The sequence below is a fragment of the Hoplias malabaricus genome, chromosome 12 (assembly GCF_029633855.1).
Source record: "Hoplias malabaricus isolate fHopMal1 chromosome 12, fHopMal1.hap1, whole genome shotgun sequence".
NCBI classification, from domain to species: Eukaryota; Metazoa; Chordata; class Actinopteri; order Characiformes; family Erythrinidae; genus Hoplias; species Hoplias malabaricus.
The window spans coordinates 9,419,709-9,440,341 of record NC_089811.1 but is presented as its reverse complement, the minus strand read 5'-3'; the positions used below and the strand labels follow the sequence as shown (position 1 = coordinate 9,440,341).

Sequence of the window (20,633 nt, the reverse complement as noted above, 5' to 3'; positions counted from 1 at the left end):
AAACTCCCCTCCACAACTCCTCCTCCACTTCCCTCCTCCCTCCTCCTCTTTCCCTTCAGCTCCGTGAGCCACAGCAACTCGACTCGCTGAGGCTCAGCAAAGAGAGAGAGAGAGAGAGAGAGAGAGAGAGAGAGAGTGATGAGGATCTAGGTGGTCGCCACACTCTTGCATCCCACTCTGGAGCTGGATCCGAGAGCACGGGATTGCAATCAAGAAGAAGAAGAGGAAAAAGAAGAGATCTTTTAGAGAGCTGCTGAGAAAAAGTGAAACCCACTGTCCCACCGCATCTAAACGCTGCGCATTTTTTGGGGTCTTCTTTTTTCTTTTTTTTTTCTTTCTTATTTTTTGGCTTCTTGTTGTTTGCTGCCTCTCCTCCAGGAGCACGCGACCTGAAGACTTCTTTACTCTCCTCTCCTTTTTTTTAGAGAGAGGAGTGGTCTTAAATATATTTTTTTTACATTTTTATTTTTAATTTTTCGGGGTGCTTGTTGTTGTTGTTGTTTGCTCTTGTCTTTCTGCACGAGGATCAGCCGCGAGATATCAGCCGTCGCACTCGCCGAGCACGCGCGCGGTCCGCTTCGGGAGCGTCAGGATGGACGTGTTGGCGAATTACAGTATCTTTCAGGAACTTCAGCTCGTGCACGACACCGGCTACTTCTCCGCGCTCCCGTCGCTGGAGGAGAACTGGCAGCAGGTGAGCGCGCGCTTGTTGTTTGTTTGTTGTTTGTTTGTTAAATTGTTTTGATTTGTGTTCTTGGCCTTTTATTTGGGGGGGGGTGGAGGTAGAGGGCGGGGAGGGGGGGGCATTAAATCAGAAAGTGAAGTGAACGCTAGAACGGCGTGCGTGCGTGCGTAAAAACGCACGCGCTTCTGTTCTGTCTGGTTCCCTTGCCTCTGACTGGACTCTCTTTTGCGTGTGCGTGTGCGTTTGCCCCCACTTCGCTCCCACGAACGCAACTCCTTAACCCCATCGCTCCTGCACATCTGTCACATCTGCTTGTCATTGTTATTCTTCCTCTGTCCCCTCCACCTCGTGCACAAGGGCTATAATTGAGCCTTTGGCTAATTCACGCGCACGTTGGACTAATAACGAGAGACTCGTCATTAAATAATGCATCCGCGCCTGTCAGCCTTGCTTGTTTTTGCAGCGCTCGCGCGACGAGGAGCAGCTCGAGCTCCTGATGCATAATGCATGAAGCCTTAGGAGGAAGAAGGAGAGGAGGAAGAGGAGGGGGGGTGTAGTTGTGGTCAGATTGGGCATTGCTTGCGTTGCAGGACATCAGAATGTGGAGCATGCACCATGCGTACCATTCATTCATTCATTCATACAGTCATTCATTCATTCATTCATTAAGCGCCACGCGCTCGTCTGCCTCTCAAGCATCGTGTTATGAGCACGCGCCACAGCGCAATGCATGCGGTGCTGATCACTTTAGCGCGTCTACGGGTCAGGTGCAGGAGCCCGAGCACGTGCTCTACGGCTGAATGCGACGGTCTATGGCTATGGGACGTGCACGCACGTACGTTCTCATGCACGCACGCACGCTCGTCTGTATCCTTGCGTGCCTTCCTGGCTTCCATGTGCTTGTGGATGAGTGCGCGTGCACGCAAACCGAGGCTGAGGTTTAAATATATTTATAATATAATATATCTATGTACACGGGGAGCACGGTGTGGTCTCCAGAAGGTGCTAGATACCCAGACGCTCAGTGCCACGTGCACAGGCTGCAGATCCATTCAAAACCGTGTCCCATGCATCTCACGCAGGACACGCTCATTTATGTTGAAGCTTCTTTGGAGCATCATTAAAATGGATTCAAGGATACAGTGTGAAATTGGTAATATCTCAATGCATCATAGACATGCGATAGTTCATTCGTTCATTCATTCATTCATACACTCATTCATTCATTCATCTGTTGAAAGCACATATAGTCATCCTGGTCAGAGTTTAGATGAGCTACCTGGAGTCACTGTGTCATACAACAGGGCATCGCACACTCACCCAGCCACTCACTTGCACATGGACAGTGTCACACAGTCAGTCCATGTATAATTATGTGTATATGGGTTGTGATGAGAAACTGGAGCCCCCAGAGGAAACCCACACAGACACAGGGAGAACACAGCACCCTTCTGACAGACAGTGACCCGAGGAATGGGTCGAACCCAGGACCTTTATGGCAGCGACTGTGTAGCTCAGTCGTTATGCAATCCCCAGTGCGCTTACACCACTGAATAACAATATTGGCTTTCGTTTTTGGAATCGGTGCCAATCTGTTTTACACCTCATTTTTAATCACAGGGTTAAACGTGCCCCCACTGCGCTCCACTCTGTGACAGTCGAGCGAATGCTGTGGGTAAGATGTGTTGCAAATGTGCTGAAGAGGAATTGAATCTGTAGATGATATGGTTCTGAATCGGAATCGAATTCTCCACCTGTTCCAACTAGGCTTGAGAATGTGTAGTGAAACCCAGTGGCAAATTGCATGCAAATAATCCTTAAGAATAAATCACATCCAGGCCTTTATTTGGTCTGCAGTCCATCAAAGACCGCCATCAGAAGGTTAAACCTGGAATGTAAACCTGTTTCAAGAATTGCCCTCCCCTTAAACCAGCCCAGAATAAGGCCCAAAATATTGCAACTGCAGCTCTCGCGCTTGTGTGAAGTGCACTCTCCCAAAGTGTGATTCTGGTGTGAAAACGAGGAATTGTTTGGTCCTGAGTCCAGCTTTTCTCCTGCATCCCGAGCTCATGTTTTCCCTGTTTTTGTGACAATGCAAAATCAAGAACCCACTATCGAGAACCTTCCCCCCCAAGTGAAGCACGTATCCAACCCGTCCTGGTGTCCATCACCTTCCAATCATTGACATATCAAACAGCGATGTGCCCTAATGAGACAATGGGTTTGGGTGTGAGTGTGCATGTGGTGAAGTCAATTAGCTGCACAAGCACACATGGGATCGCAGGGTTTTGCCTGCTGCTTTGCATCCGTTTGAACAGAAGGCCATCGCTGGTGTGTCTCTGCGTCTTTGTGTGTGTGTGTTTTATAACACAGATAGTCCTTCTGATTCCCTGGGTTTGTTTGATGATGATAAACTGAGATATTACAGGTTGCTTACATTAGGTTCCATGCTTTCCATCAGCAGAGGTTACACAAGGGCCAAGACGAGCGAGTCCAATCCAACATCGCAGACGTTTTCAGCCAGGAATGAAAGATTTGTGGCCATTTGAAAGAGTGTGATTTGCAGATCCCAAGAGCTGTCAATTTTATTGGAGGTGTGGAGTTTAACCTAATAACACAGAGCTGGAAAACTGTCAGTCTGGAGATATACCCAGAGCCCGTGTCTAAGGTAAAAGGACTGGAGCTGAATTTGTGAAACAGTAGCAATTGCAGGGCTAATGATGGGTCAGCACAAGGTTGTTGGTCAGATCTGAATCTTTTAGGGTTGTTTCTAGGAGATAGTTTTCATCAGGAATCTGCTACGCATTCATGGCATAGTGTTAGAAGCTGGGTTTCCATTCAAAATGCTTTACAGATAAAGAAATATCAGCTGAAAAGGAATGTGAAATGAATCGTGTTTCTATTCATTTCACTTTTGCGTATAAGCTTCAGATGGAAGAGGCTCGTCGGATCTAAACCAGTGAGATCGACAGATTTGAGTGGGTTTCTGCTTAGATCAGAGTCGTTTTTAAACACACTTTATATCAAAAAAGGCTGATTTAATATTTATTTGTTGGGGATTCTGCGTTATTTCTGTCATTTCCAACTTGTTCTTAATGTTTTCACATGAAAGTAAATAAATGGTCTCTGATTTTCGCTCAGTTCTGCATATGTACAGTAAACTAAACTGAAACAGAGTCAGAGTCGAAAATGTGGACAGGAGTTAATAGGGAGGAGAGTCAGGGGGGTCTTTTAAAACCCAGGGGGTCTGGCATGTGCTATGCCCACTGCACAGTAGGTACCCGTTTTGTCATTTTGCCATTCTAATTTTTACACCTCATCAGAGCACTTTCTTTGAGTGGTATTTTGGGTATTTTGCGAACTCTGGGCCGGGTCCAATTCAGGGTTTTTACGTTTTTACATTTTCATAATTCGCATAATTCACTCACTAATTGATGAGATGTAAGTAGAGACAGTCCGCTGCAGGTTTGCCAGAGTGGTGTCTAGTGTTAGGAGGTGGATCAGCCTTGTTATGTCTGATGAGAAAACCCTTTAGCTGTGACTCTGCATACATCTCTGCTGACGTGCTTTCTTAGAGCTGGGAAAGGCCTCTGATCCGAGCGAGAGTGAAGCAATGTTTGGGGAAAGTGCGAACAATAAAGCGTCCATTTAACAGCGAAGGGAAGGAAAGCAGGACCTTGCCTCGTGTGACAGGTGAATAAAAGAGGGCAGTTGAAGCCATTAAAAGTCTGATGCTTTTACAGCCAGGCGATGGTTTGATAGTGTAGCTCCAGATCTGCTGGAGGAAGGAAAACGGCACCCTTCATCCCAGGGACAAGATGGATGGCTACTCTCGGCCCTGAGCGAGAGGAGCATGAATCAGACCTTAATGGACGCGATATGGGGCGAATTGAGTTTCAGGTCTCCGGCTGAGGCCAGGGCTGGGCTGCGAGGACGGGGGAAAAGAAAGCACCAGGAGACCGAGAGGGGTTTCGTCACCCAGCCGTGATGAAGTTCTCTCGGGGCCTTCTGGCACACACACACACACACACACACATACCCTCTCAGCCTCTCTTTGAACAAAGACCCCATCTCTCACTGCCAGGAGGAGAGCGAAAAGGACAGGAAGAGGCAGTGAAAGACAGGGTTCGGTGTAATTACAGCAAGCCGCCGTCTCTTATTTTTAGGCAGGGATTATTTCAGCAGTGACCCACGAGGAAGGTTAATTCAGAGAGCGGCTGTTTGTGCAACAAGGGGGCCCCTGTTGTCTCCCGTTCACCCTCCCCTAACAGCGCCACCCGGAGAGGCCCTGAGAGCCCCATGCTTGAGGCAGTCGGAGCAGGTGGAGAAGCCTGGGGAATCAGCCTGCGGTGGTAAACAACACCATTAGATGCGATGGAGGTAGTCGAGCTAATTAGCAAAACATCACCTGAGAGACTGATTGTGTGTGTGTGTCTGTCTGTCTGAAGGGAAGGAGGAGGGGGTGTTTGTTAGTGTCTGTCCATCTGTCCCCAATGATCCGGGGCAACCACGTGCACATGCGCCTCTGTTACTTCTTTTCGTCTTCCACAGACGGCCGACCTTTTTTTCCTCTTCGCTGGCCGCCTTGAAAATGGGTCACTCTCGTGTCTCTTTGTCTAGCATGCCTGGCAGACCCGTCTCGCAAATTTGCCTCCCTCAGTTTCTTTTTAGTACAGGAGATGTCCGTTTTGGGATTCCAAAAAACAAGGATTCGGAAAGAATGCTCTGAATCAGAGGAAGCCCCTCGTGATGTGACTATCAAAGTCCTGCAGACCTCTTTGTCCCTAAAAATCCCAGGAAGACTGTGGTGACAGACTCCAACCCCGGTGGCTCCTCTGGTTGACCGCCTGTTCCATTAACACCTCCTCGTAGGTGCGTCACACAGGGACCTGGTCAGGCCGAGGGAGCCTCAGTGTGTCGAAGCGTGAACCCTTCAGAAAAGCCTTCTGACATTGCAGCTGTGCTGGTCAGATGCCTAAGCCAGAGAGGCACATTAGAGTCAGTGTAAAATGTGTGGGGGGGTGCATCTCGGACCGGGGTCGCGTAAAAACCCCTGGAGAGAAAAGCTGCAGGCAGCCATCCGAGGTGACGGCAGCGCCGGCTCGCATCCAGGGAGCTCTGCCTGTCCCAGAGTAGCCAAGTTTGACAAGATAATGAATCACGCGGCATGCATATTCTGCGCTGCAGTTTTTCACATTTCACAGCCCAGTAACTTTCAGAACGGTGGCGGTGGCAGTGGCAGCAGGGTGGTGGGGTGAGCGGAGGGGGGGTGGTGAGGCATCGGTGTGAGAGCCCCCGATATGCCATTAAAAATGGACTCAGATGGAGTTCTGATGAAGGCTACGTTTCCATCTTTCAGAACCTTTTACGAAGGCCCATCCCCATCCTGTTTCTTCCCTTCCTAGAGCTGTCACTTCACTCCTCCCCACATCCTCTCCATCTCCACCTCTAGAGTCCAGCCTCTCTCCTCTTCTTTCCTTCTGGCAGTGGCCTGCTTTGCATTTCACCCCAGACTTGATTCCGCCACTGGCCGAATTCAGCTGCGTCCGGCTGAAGACTATCCCACTATCTGTCGGCTGAAAACTCTCGTTACGTAACTCTCAGAGGAGCGCAGCTGCTTTCTCACAGAGAATCCGCCAAAGGCTCAGAGAACGCTTGAGCCCAATCCCTCCACTGGCCCCTGGCCTACTCTGCCACTGGAAAAGCTCCAGGATTACAGCCAGACAGAACTGCCAGACTGGTGAGCCGCAGGCACTGGGAGAAAGCATCGCCCCAATCCCTGCGCATTAGGGACTGCGGGACGTGGAGAGAGTGGGAACACCTGGATGGTTTTAACACTGCAGACACTGCTACTCTCTGTTTGCTCTCTGCTGGCTCTGAGTCGGCTGGAGTCTAATCTTCAGTGTCTCAGGCAATGGCTACTGTTTCAATACTTTTTAGAAATTGTTTATAGTCAAACTTAATATCAATGCAAATGCAGAGTTTTGGTGTTAACTTCTTTGAGCATTCACTGTCAGGACAGAACTATGAACTATAAACAGGACCGAAAGATGTATTATCTTTTAGTGAACGTCCAAAGAACAGGATTCTTTGACTAAAATTGTTTTGACAGCAACTGACCGTTTTAGAGTGTGTTTGTTACCACAACTTGGTATCGTCAGTGTTTTTGCTGCCCTTGCATTGCAAAGACCACTGCCATACCTCCAACCTTCCAACCAGTTTTACAGGTTCCTCTTCTGAGCTGATAACATGCCGTTTGTGTGTGTTTACATTCCAGTCCATGAGGAACCATGAGCACATTCACATGGTTCAGGATCAGGCTGGTGATGTCGCTTTCACAAACTGTTTTTTGGTCATTTGAGGACTAACTGTGTGGGTAGCTAAGTTTGTGAGTGCTCTTTTACCTCCACAGCTATGACCTTAATGGACCCAGATGTAGCATGTTTGTTGTTTGTTGGATTTATGACGATTCAAGCCTTAATAACACAGAAGCAAAAATTTGAAATTTGATGAAGGTTTTGCTTCGAGTCTTTTTTATGTGACCTTTTGTGCTTGTTCAGGGGTTTCAGATACATGGTTTACTTTGGACACCAATGATATTCCGTTCTGTTAAGGCCCTGACTTGTCGTATACAAGACCTCTCATTACACAAATGTTTTTCAGTAGCCTTAGCTGTTAGCTTACCTTGATTACACACAAATGTAATGAGTCAGAGAGTTGTTTCCTGCCATCTCCTGCTTAGTGAGCTTTGTAACTTTTAATTGACCCCTTATCAGGTCCTCTGGTATCAGCTCTTGTGTTTGAATGAGTTACCAGGAATCAGCATGAGCCACACAGCACTGAGTCACCCACTGAGATTTATCTGTGTGACATCACAAAGCCAGGCCATTGTATCCAGCATTTCCCGGATGCTGTCTCTGCCTCAGAGTAGAAAGAGCAAAATCAACAAAGTCTGGGTGGAGCATAGCCACCTTTTAGTGACTCATTGTTGGGATTAAAGCACACACTGGCTTCTATCTCCTGCCCTTGGCTTGTCCTGATCATCTGACTCAGGTTCTGAATGCTACACTCTCTGAAATCAATGCCACACAACTGCTACTTGCAATGAAACATGGCACAATTCTGTTCTCTGACTAAAGGTTTGGTGCTTCTTAAAAGATGAAATGTAGCATCCCCGGTTTTTGAGAATACTCTCTAATGTAGGGAACAGTAGGAGGCACATAGTGTACTTTAGAGGGTATAATAAAGAGTGGAGGTGCATGAAACGGTATGGTACCGTTAGGGTGCAGTAGAGTGGACAACACATGGTAGAGTGGTGAGTACAATAAGGGGTACATTACAGGGTACAGGTGGTGGTACAGTAAGAGTTCAGTAGAAGGTACAGTTGAGGCTATCATAGAGGATACAGTTAAGGGTACGGTAGCTGGTGCAATAACAAGTACAGTGCAGGCTGGTGTAAAGGTACAGTACAGAGTACACTACAGAGTGGAAAATTAGAGCACAGTAAAGTGTACAGTACAGGGTGGTGCAGAGGTTACAGTAAAAACTACAGGACATGGGAGTGTAGAGTAAGGTGTACTGTTGTGTACAGAGCACTCACATAAATAATGGTACTGTGGTTTTAACGATCAGTTGTGTTTCCTAAACACAAGAACTTATTTTACAACTGTATGCATATATGAAGATATGAAGATGGACATTAACCAACTTGAAATTACAGTTATATAGAATATGGTATGTTCCCAAACTAAAAGTACTGAATATTTACCCTTGTACCACCACAGTGACAGTTTTTTTTTGTGTGAGTACAGTAAAGGTTACTGTTGATAGTAAAGAGTACAGTGTACAGTAAAGACTACAGTACAGGGCACTGCAGAGACCCAGCTGGAGGAAAGCTGAGACTCTGTCTGGGACCCAACCAGAGCAGATCCGTCAGCCCCTAGACAGCTGAGAGTAATTAGACTCTGGCATGAGGCAGCAGGTCTTTCATGTGCAAGGCTGCCCCTCGTCTCCTTTGAAGTGAGGGGGACCTTCCACTCATGCACTTGTATTGTTTTCTAACCAGTGGGTTGCTCGCACACGCTACTTCTTACACAAGCATGTCATTTTGTGTCGACAGCAAGACCTCCGAGGTCTGTAAACAAGCAGCTGCACCCAAAGAATGGACGAATTTGGATTGAATTCGGTGCGGAAATCCCATTCAGTCGCTCAGTCAGGGGATATCAGCCTATCCTCGCTGTCCAGAAACCTCCAGGGTATTTCTATTGGTTCATCTGCTGCGAAAACTGAGGTGATCAAATGGTGTCAAATGAAAATCAGCGGGAATGGAGATACATGGGTTTCACAGCACAGGGATGATGTAGGGAATTTTATTTGTTTTGCTCTTGATGATATATTTTTGAAGTGAATCCACGTTTATTTATTTATACCATTGATCAAAACCGATCAAAATCCATTTCCATTTTTAGTTTACTCATCATCATCTGAACACAGCGGCAGTCCTTCACACTGTGTGAAAACGTAATGATGAATGGACCAATAGAAATGCTTCAAAATTACTTGGAATAAAATCGTTTTCCATTGATCTCTTTAAGAAGGTTTTTTCTTCTTTCTCCTAAAAACTTGCTACATGTTTTTGATTGGACTGGGACGATATATTTATTTAATTGTTTGTGTGTATGTTTTTGATCACAGAGGCTTCCATCACACAGAACCATCTCCCAAAATCTACCTCCATGAAACCTGGCAATGTCTCTGTAGCTGAGTCTCTGCGCTTGATGTAGATCAAAGCCGTTAAGTTGGCAGTGTGTAGGTCTTATTTTGGTACAGTGAGAAACAGAGATGATTAGCATTTCCTAATGCAGAGTGGGGAGGAAGGAGCCATTAACAGAGACATCTTGTGTGCTGAACTGGGAATTAAATAGGGAAAGCGTATTTTTCTTAATAATACATGTTTAGGGATTCAGTGTAATAACTATAAATGCCTTAATAAGTTTTATTAGGAACGAATGAGGATTTGTACGGAGTTGTCTTAAGAACATCAGCACGGTTATTAAGCTTGTCGAGTGTTCAGAGGTCCTGTCAGTGGGGGAATGAATCCAGTATTCATAAGCTCTAATAAATGTATTCATAGGGATTTATATGGCACATATGCAGCTGGTCTAATTGCCCTCAGGCTGTGGCTCTTTACACAACACGAGTTTACATCATTTGATAAGAACCTTGTACACACCATTACACTGTAACAAGGCTATAAGGTTTAAGATGTTCTTGTGAACAAGTTAATAATGTGTTAAAGTCATGTACTCTTAGTTTATAGTGTTTCGCATGTAAGTATGATTTACAGCTATAAAAGCTCATAAATTATTAACACATGGCATTGTGAATATCAACAAGACCTTCAATAACAAATGCATAATTCACTAAAAAAGAGCACTACAGATGTTTCTAACGTAGTTAGAGTGTAGTTATTTTACATTTGCTGAGCTCCCATCCACAGTTGGCACAAACACACACACATCCCCATAAATCCACACAAAGTCTGTTACATACCTGAAGAAGAATCACAGAAACAATGCTGTTAGCTGTTAGCTGTTAGCGGTGGTTTACAGCTAAGTTTAATTGTGAGGGTTATGTTTAGGCTTAGGTTTTGTGTTAAAGAAGCTCAAAATTGTGTTGTTTCTCATTGTTTGGAGTTTACACTTAGGTTCATGGTTAGGGTTAGGTATTGGGTCAGGGTTAGATTTAGGGATAGCATTAAACAAGTACAAAATGTTGCTGCTTTTGATCGTTCTGACTTATCATTTAGGTTTATGTTTAGTGTTTAAGGGACGATATAAGGCTTATTTTTCACACTGGGTTGCCAGAAGTTTGCACAAACATCCGTGCATGTAAATAACACACGTTTACCAAACGCCGATTATACTTATTACCTATTGTACTAAATACCTTAAGGTTACGTAGGAGGTGTTACTTCTTCTGCAGTGAAGCCAGAGCCCATTACACCCTGATGGTGAGTGAGTCTAAAGTTAAAACACTGCCATATAAAGTCATGAGAGCAGGCTCAAGTAAACCACAGCTTGACTCACAAGGCAGAGATTTGGAATAGCGAGGCTGAGCGACTCTGAAGACAAAGCTACTGAAGTGTTCGCTAGGATTTAAGCCAGGATTACAATCAGGATTATTTCTTGGACGCTTCATCTTGTTCCACCAGGGTCTTGTCAAACTGTGAAGGTGGCAGTAACTGCTTTAAGAGCGAATGACTTGGGGGCATTTGTGGACTTTTTAGAGGTCTTACTGATATCTGGTTGAGGGGCACAAAGTGCCATCCTAATCACGTTTATTTGTTCATTCATTCATTCATTCATTCAATGTCTGTAACCACTTCATCATGATCCGGGTCGTGGAGGATCCAGAACTCACCAGGAATCACTGGGCTCCTGGAAACACACCCTGACCAGCATTAGTCCCTCACAGTAAAATATATTCCGTGTCCCCTGGTGGGCAGAGTACACTAAGTGATCCTAAGTGACTGCTAACAGCACTTGCATCAATATGTAGTGCATGTGGTGTTGAATTCAAGAGCATCTGTCACTCAGAAAGGTGCATGGTCACGGGTCACAGTTCTGATTGATGGGTTTGAGGAGCCAGGGCTATGACCATGTTTCTACTGTCACTGGGTATTTGTTATTTACAAAATCCAGTGGCACCAAGGCTCAGGTTTTGTGATGGAAGCGATGAGTCTCCTCATGATTAATGTCTACATTTAACCATCACTTGCCTAATGTTTAGAGATGCACTTGATAACAATGATAGTGATGGTAACCAGATGTCCGAAGTGTCTAATGCCTCTAGTCTGTAGGGTCTGTATGCCTTTATATATATATATATATATATATATATATATATACATATACACATATATATTAAATAAGGTAAAGTCAGGCAAACTCAAAGAGATTTGTGTTAATTTACATTTGCGTTCAGGAGTTTTTAGGCTATGGTCAGTGAACTGTGGTGTGAAGCAGTTTGACCAAAGGTTGATGTAGATGCAGGTAGTAGACCAATAGCAGTGTGAAGAGGTGGGGCTTAAACACATGTTTAAAGCTGTATAAAACTGCGTAGAGTATGTTTGTCCAGCTGTGATGTGAAGTCAATGCGGAATCCCCGATATTTTGCACATTTTCGAAATCCTGACTGGATGCATTTTTCACATCCCAAAGAGGATATGTTTTGGAAAAAGAGGACGTATGGTCACCTCAATACTGTCATTGTTACTGTTTCTGAGCCAGTCCAGTTGCATAAACACAAGTTTAGTGATCGCAAGTGAGATCTTGAAGAATACTCTGGAAGTTGATGGCTAGAATTAACCCTGTAGTTGCAGGGTGAGATGTTTGTCAGGTAACCACACATCCAAAGTGTCTAATCTCTCTAAAAGCTCCCTCACACAAAGAGGTGAACAGATATGGTGTCTTTTACTATCCCTTCGCTGTGAGGAGATCCACGCAAAACTTTCCTTTTTTTACCAAATGCAATAGAGAGATCTTGATAGTTTGGAGTCCTCCAGCAATTAAGCCCTAAAAGTAAACCCACCCACCTTCATCTTCCCACTCGGGGGCACTCCTTCAATGGCTGACAGGCAAATTATCCCCTCACCTGCTCTGACAGACATAGCCTTGTTACAGAGAGGTCAAGAGCTCCTGGAGTGTGTGTGGGGGGGGTGAGGGGGCAGAGGAGTGGTGAGGCAATGGGGCGAGGGGTCGTTTGTCCGACCACTTCTTGAGTGTGTGGAGGAGAGGAATGTCAGAGAGACGTGGAGAGACGGAGGGACAGGGAAAGATGAGAACGCAGGATGCATCTTTATGCATGAGACCCGTCGTCCCCTCGCCCCGATGGAGAGGCAGCTTAGCCACTCAAGTGTTTGATTAACAGCCTGCGAGGAACCAGCCATTTTTCTCTAAGTGCAAGTGCCCACACACGCTGCTTAAAACACACACACACATAGATATACACTCCAGCTGGAGTGACAGCTTGATGGCATATCTTGCCTCTTTTGCCTCTCTTTAAAACAAGACAAGCCATTTCCATTCAGCGCCATTCCTTTTCTTCTGCAGCAGCTCTCTGTATTCCAGTCTGGCATGTTTAACATAGGCTAGGAGAGCGCTGCTGATAAATAATAGATAATTATATTTTTGGTATTCCTAACCAGCTATAAGTAGCAGCACAGACTGTCAAAAACGCTAGTGAAAGAGCGAGCGAGGGAAAGGGAGAATGAGAGAGAGAGAGTCAGAAGATGTGAAGGGTATCTCAGCATGAAGGAGAGAGCTCATGTTTATTCATCTGCTCCTGAGGTTGGGTTGGGTTGCCATGACCTCTCACACCAACCTGCTGAAAGGGGTCCAGATGCAGAATCGTGCAGAGAGCAAATCCAGAGGCTTCAGGTTTGCTGATTTCCCACAGATGGTAGAAGGCAGAGAATGCAGCGTGCCTTATCAGCCAGCTTGAAAATTACAGCGCCGCAGGGATAACACTCGGCCTTTGTATTTCGAAGCACCTGCCTGTTTTTCAGCACTCAGGAAACAGACGATTGTTTTGTTGGGTTTGTGTCGAAAGAGAGCTAAATGTAGCTTCTGTTTTGTTTTTTTTAGAGAGACAATGACACGTGAAAAATTCTGCTACTTAAAGTAACACTAGGTATTATTTTTCCCTGTTAAAAACAGCTTTAAGAACGGGTGGGGGGGGGGGGGGTATGGGTAGGAAACCACCCTTCCTTCACCATAATTTCAGGGGGAACCCATTAGCAAAGACACCAAGCAAAGATACCTTGTGTATCTTTAAATTTGAAATTTCTCTGTTGCTCTGCTTTCCAGCCTTCCTCTAAAAGTTACATAGGGCCGTTTCTGCAGTGCTGAGCCTGGAGTATCAATGGCAAAGGCTCTCTATTGCACCTCAGTGGAGCATTGCAATGATATGAATTTGTAATTTAAGGCCTAAATACAACCTAGTGTTTCTTTAATGCATAATTATATGTTGTAAATTGAATATAAAACTAATTCTTTAGATAAATAATACATTTTATGCTTGAGTCCTGCTGCAAAATCACAGTAATAACCTTTTATAAAGGACAGTATATGCATCAACCTAAATGCTCGGATGATACAGCTTGTGAAAACAAAACCCAAAGGCCTTTGTGAACGTGGATGTGTATGTGTGTGTGTGTGTGTGTGTGTGTGTGTGTGTGTGTGTGTGTGTGTGTGTGTTTGTGTGTGTGCTAAGAGGGCAGCAACTCTGTTCTGGATCACCAAGCGCCTGCTGTATGGCTGCCAGGCAGGAGTGGTGAGCTCATCTGTTTGTTTTGGTAGCAGCGAGGTATGATGAATAGGCATCAGACACAACACTGGCCTCACGTTCTCACACAAACGCACAGGGAACAACAGGTACTTTTCCATCTGCAGCAGAAAGGGCCTCTGGGCTGCTCCCGTGGCCCAGAATAAACCCTGAAAGCGAAAGAGAAAGCAAACATACAAGGGCAAGCAAATTTGAAAGCAGGGTGCATGGCCTGGCTGTAAACAGACTCACAGCGCAGACTGTGGACTCTGTAGAGTGGAGAAATGGGTTTGTCCTGGAGCATCAGGTTTAGGAGAGTGGGGAGATAGCTTCAGATACTCTCTACTAGGTTCTGAGCAGGCACTGGTGGAGCATTCTGGAGGCGGAATGGGGCTTAATTTTAGTCTCATTTTAGTTATTTAACTACTGTTAGTTCTAGTCTAGTTTCAGTCCATTACTCAATAGCAAAAACATTGTTACATTATAAAAGACATTTTATAAATTACTAAAGAAATATGGCAACTTCTGTCTTAAATTTCCTTTTGTACAGATTTAACATTAACATTGGAAATTCAAAGTCACTGCAGAAGGCGTTGCAAACCAAGACTGAGTCAACTCCGAGAGATTCAACTCTATGAATCATTGACCAACAGTTGATATGACTGACTCTCGGATGCTGGAAGAATCGATTCTTTGGGAAACGACTCCTCTTCAATATTCATCCTGTCGCCCTGACGACAAACAGATGGAGCATTTTCCTGTTTTTATTTCCTTGTGATTTTCTCTTTCCCATCAGAAATAACAGGTCAATGATTAGCTTTTATTTATTGATGACCATTTCCTCAAATTTCCCTTAGTCTTTAAAATGTATTTTTATTTTGTTTTGCACAGCCACAAAATACATAAAAAACAGTATTAATATAAAGAGAACTTATGTGTGTAGGACTGTTTCTGTTTGTCCATCTACTGTGAGGTAAAATAATGTAGAAAAACAAATACTGGAGGAAATGAAGATCGTCTTTTTGGACAGTGATGAAATACTGGGGCATTTAAATGACCTCATCCTTTTCACTGTGTTTTGGAAAGCTCCAGTGTGTGATAATTTGTTTGTACTGGTGTGTTTGTGTATGTTTGCATATGCCCTATCTGTGTGTGTGTGTGTGTGTGTGTGTGTGTGTGTGTGTGTCTTTACTGGCCATGTGACATGGCTTCTGTCCAGACTTCCATTGTGCTGAGTGCGGGTTGCACTCGGTTTGCTCATTTCCACTGTTTCCACTCTCTCTCTCTCTTTCTCTCTCTCTCTCTCTCTCTCTCTCTCTCTCTCTCTCTCTCTCTCTCGCTCTCTCTCGCTCTCTCTCTCTCTCTCTCTTGCCTAGTTGCTTTTGGCATGCAGCAGCCCCTTCTCAGAGCTCTGCCCACCTCTAACAGCTCTGCCCACTGTAGGGAGAGAGAGAAAATAAAAAGGGCAGATGCCCCCTTGGCACCCGGTCCTCTGTATCCCAGGCCAACTCTGGCCGGTCTTAGCCGAGCCGTGCGCACACACTTTCCCGAGCACCTCAGTGTTCTGGGCAGGTCCCTCATCGAGAGGCCAGTATTTCTGAAGTTGTCTACATGCCTTTGAGAGTCATTCTGGTGGTGGGACTTCCCCGGCTCGAGTCCTGGGGAAAGTGTTGACAGGCAGTTGGCAGTTTCACTTTGGAGAGGGAGGAGTTGTGAGGTCACTCTTTTGTGATTCCCCAGTTTCTCGTAAGAGACTGAGTTTCAGATTTACACATAGATAATTCCATAAGATTAATGTAGTAGACTCTAAAAAGGAAAGTGTTAAATAATCACAACAGTGTTACTCAGTTTAACCCAGTGTTTATCGCAGTGCAACTGAACGGACATTGGTTTGTCCCATAATGGCCAGCCATGTGTGGCTTTTAACACTCACTTTGCATTCTCTCAGCTCCACTGACCACTTTGTAGCTCTATAATTACAGACTATAGTCCAGGTGTTGCTCTGCATATTTGTCAGCCCCCTTTTCACCCTGTTCTTCAATAGTCAGGACCCCCACATGAACTGGGTGCTGGATCATTCTCAGTTAGTGTGTGTTCAGAGTGGATCAGACACAGCAGTGCTGCTGAGAGTAGCCTAACAACCAAAAATATACCCACTACCCAGCTCTGTGCGGGTCCCATGGGGGTCCTGACCATTGAAGAGCAGGGTTAGGTTAAGGATCAGATTGAAGGATGTTATTTCATGTTGGATAGGTGTTAAACTATATTTAGTACACATTGTGTGAATCCTGGGGGTAGTGTCATAGTCAGATATGCTCAAGTTCATATCTTTATTGTGAAGATATGTTGCTTACCTAATGTTGCTTAAAAGGGGAAATGGTGGCTGAGGGCTGATGTGGTCTTCTACCATCTCTACCACTACCAGGATTTAAAAAGGAATCACTGCCCAAATACCACGCCATGGACAAGGGAACAGGTGCCAATCCCCTGACCATTTATCCTCATTCTTGTCCTGGTTCCAGTCCCTGGTCATGGTCATGGAGCTGTGTGTTGTTGAGGTATTTTTCTTTCCCATTTGTGCTCTATATTTTAAGCGCTCTCTAGCTTGTGGTATTCTGGGCCGTGCCAGGTGGAGTACTGTAGGCCCGATATAGCTCTGGCTCTGGATTTGCCATCTTTCCCATCTTCTTTCGCTCTGTTCCGCTGTGAGACCCACCTGTTCTCCTCTGATCCACTTAACCGAGAGAGAGAGAGAGAGAGAGAGAGGGAAAGAGAGAGAGAGAGAGAGAGAGAGAGAGAGAGAGAGAGAGAGAGAAATGAGGCGCTAGAATCCTCAGCCATGACTTCGCCTCAAAATCAGAAGAGCAGCCGTCTGCCGGGAGATTTCGCCTTTATGACATTAAATGAGAGACATTCTCCCTCTTTTCCTCAAGTGAACACAGTTCTTGAGTCTTAACCCCCCCAGCAGCTATCTCCCCCTGTCTGAACAGCCCTGCTCTGAGCGCCAGTTTTCAGCGCCTGTTCCTTTAAATGGTAATGAGCTGCTCACTGTTCACCCTGACCCTGAGTGCACAGCAGTTTTTTATGTTCTCTTTCTTCTCCATTCTTGTTTTCTCTGTTTTTACTCAGTGCTCTTATTTCTCCATGCTCACTGTGTCTCATCTTTGCACTCTCACGTAAATGTGGGTCCAGTGCTGTGATTGGACAGACTCACACGAGGGGGCGGGGCTATTCTAAAGTCTCTGTACTTGATGTCAGAATCAGAACAGCTCGTTTTATCCCGAGAGCACAGAAAACTGACTATAGTCTTGTTTCCCAGTGTGTGGGTTGGTAGGCTCCAGATTCACATATTAGTGTGCATATCCCCTTTAACTAAGACCTATAGAAGTATTACCTAAGGTCAAACGTAGCATACGTAACATCTCATAACACCTGTAATTATTGATATAATTGCTGTTAAATACAGTGCATAACTTCAAGATTTTATAATGCATAATAACTCTATCCATGACCCCCCTAAACCCTGCCCCTTACCCCTTAAGAAGCCTCCTACACTTTGTTACAACTTTATGGCCAAACAGCTCTGTCTGTCCTTGATGTTATGTGCCCAAACCCTGGCAAGTGCCTTTTATTTTTTTTATTTTTGTAGGGGAGGGAGAGGGTACTTTGCCAGCATGTTCAGCTCAGCCATTAGGGCTTGTGTATGCCGCCGTTAAATGGGTCACATGCAGAGTCTCAGCGACCTTGGGAATTTGTCCTGTTCACTGAGACGTTACAGCTTCTCCTCTTTGTTTTGCGCAGCTGTGCTACGTCCTACTTTTGTATGTACTTTCACATTTACCTGCCGTTTTATTCATGTTACGATTTTCTTAACGCAGCCTTATTGGTCTAAAACTGGCATGCCTCTCAGAGTCAGGATTCCAACCCCAATCTGGAGAGCAGTGTTGTTATCCACTTAGCTATGCCACTTGTAATGTTGTAACATTTCAAGTCGAGGCAGAATATAACCCTAAGAGGTCATGGGTACGCCTCAGTGAAGGTTTAGGAGCAGGTTTCGCGAGTGTTTGGAGGCAGGTCGCTGAGTTTACTTCAGCGCTAGTCACCTGGATGATAATGTTTGTGCCATCTGCTTCGGAAATGGGACGAAAAGGTAATTATGATGAGGAAGGTACGCTCGGGCGCTCTGGTGGCGCAGTGCAAAGAGTCTGTCTCCGTCGAATGTGAGGCTGAGCCAGTACGGAGCTATGTGGGTCGTCAGCTATTTTAATCCACGATGTTGCTGGGAATACCTGAGGGAATGGCCAGGCTCTGTCGGAATGGGGGCTGTCGGTGTGCAAGTGCCAGTGTGTGTCTGGGTGGTTGGGTGTGTGTGTGCAAGCATGTGAGTTGCGTGTAGAGTCTGGAAAAGGTTTCATGTGCATGTGTGTGTGAAGGGGAATGAGAGACCACCCCTCTACCACACCCCCCCACTCCTCCACTGCACTGATGCACATTAAGGGATGAGTATTGAGTACTTTTCCCTTTCTCAGGTTCAGTGGAGCAAGCAGAGAGCTTTTAAGCGTGAGACTGACTTTCCAAATACTTCCATCCTTGCACATACTCTCAGCACTGTGCTCTCTCTCTCTCTTTCACTCTCTCTCGGGCTATCCACAGACAGGTCAACAGCTTCATTCTCCACAGAGAGCCCCAATGACTCATCTCCACTCTTCTGTATTCAGGATGAGATCACTGGCTGCATCGCCAAAGTGCTAAGACTTGCTCATAGACTCCCACTTCCCTGGTCCCATCCACACTGTAGATTCCTGTAACCAAAAAGATGAGGTCATGCTTCTGATCTTGGTTTGCATTCTTCCTAGTAACCGTGCCGTCATCGCCGCCTCCGTGACCTTGTGGTGCACCAGGGAAGGGAGCGATGAGGACGAGGGGACTTGCAGGGTATGCATCAGGGCTCCAGCGTAGGACCCCCTGTGGTGCGGACAGGTGTGACGGCAGCAGGAGCACCTGCCGCACCTGATGGGATCTTCGGCAGCTTCAAAAAGCTCAGCTCCCAGCCGGGTGTTATTTATACACCAAACAGGTTGGGCCGCCTCGGGTGAGCACGCCGATACTAGAGGGGCAAAAAAGAAAAAAGAGCGAGTTCCACATGGCCGAACTCTGAAACATCCCCGGCTTCTGTGGCCCTACCTTTATGGCGTGCTCTTGGCAAAGGTCTGCTGTTTCTGCAGCTTCCATTGTAGTCAAGAATTAATGGACTGCAAAAGCATTCATCAAGTCCCAGTTAGGTTCCCTTTTATGTCACTGTAGCGGCCGTGTCAGACGCTGGTAATTGGGTTCAAAGTGCCATCGCTGTAAAAGGCTGCGTGGGAGTGAGTCAGAGGGAGGGTGGGGCCCTCGCCGTCTCAGGTGACCTCACTCTCTCAAGCTGGCTGCTTGTGTGTGTGTGTGTGTGTGTGCGCGAGTGTGCATGTGTTTGGAGGTTGGGGGTTGGGGAGGGTAGAAAGGATGAGGTCATTCTTTCACTGAGAGTGTGAATGTATGCGTGACTGATAAAGACAGGAGGACGGGACTTCGGATTGGAATTTTCCTTTCGCCTCAGCATAAGTTGCAAGGTGTAAAGGGAGGTTTTATTTGTGTATATGTGTGTGTGTGTGTGTGTGTGTGTGGATCAGGTGGGCTATGAATGCGCCATTGTTTTAGAGACAACTACACACATTGCTTTCACCCACTCTTTGGAGATCACCCAAAACATAGAGGCATGGTTGCCACACATTGTTTGAAGTCCCCTGACTGTGATGTGTGGTTTTATACCTTACAAAAGACATTTTCCTGATGGCCGCTTCCCTCCCCCGGCAGACTCACCCCTCGCTCCCACTCAGAGCTGGCTCTTTGAGTGGCAGGGCATTGTGTCTGGTGTTTAAGAGATGAGACGGGCTGATATAGCGATAGGACAGGACAGCATGCACAGATTGAGACGTCACAACAAAACCATGCCACTGGGTTCGGCATTGCAAGCACGTAGCAATTCTCAGGTTCAGATCAGAGGAGACTCCATCTCCAAATGTCCACAATACATGTGTTTTGTTTCTTTAAAACGTTTTCAGCAGCAGTTGGTACGTACCTTCTGAAATTGGTGGGCAGTTATGACTCCTCTGAAAGCAAGATTAGATTGCTCTTTTGCATCTAGTGGTTAAAGAAGTCTAAATCTGAGAGTGCCTTCTGTGAAATTACATTTGCTGTTTCGTTTTACTTGTCAAAACACAATTACGCACTCCAATTCTCACTATTTATGATAGACACCAGCCTCATCACTCCTGTTAATATTTCACCAAATCATCTAACAGCAAGCGATTGGCTTCCTTTTAAGTAAATAGCCTCTGCGCCAGGCTTTCAGAGGTTTAATTTATCCCAAAGTGCCCATGTTTACCCGTTCTTTGACGTAAGCAGAAGGAGGGGGGATAAATAGAGGGAAAACAGAGCCCAGGAAAGAGCAAAGAAGTTTGTTGTCCCATAAAATACCGGCTGAGCTCATTCTAGGTAATTACCACTCTGCAAGATAATTATAAAGAGGACAGAGTCAGGGATGAAAAAGCCATTTACGTGTTCTTAAGAGAGCGACAGGCAA

At 45.7% G+C, this 20,633-nt stretch overlaps 1 protein-coding gene across 1 annotated transcript in view; it reads left to right on the top strand.

Moving 5' to 3' along the window:
- The first annotated feature begins 489 nt into the window (after positions 1–489).
- The window catches only part of klf7b (Kruppel like factor 7b), a 49,291-nt gene continuing 29,147 nt past the window's right edge, over positions 490–20,633 (top strand). Inside the window, exon 1 of the mRNA XM_066641224.1 lies at positions 490–694. Within this exon, the coding sequence (XP_066497321.1) occupies positions 593–694 (102 nt within the window). The 5' untranslated portion in view covers positions 490–592. The remainder of the gene's footprint in view (positions 695–20,633) is intronic.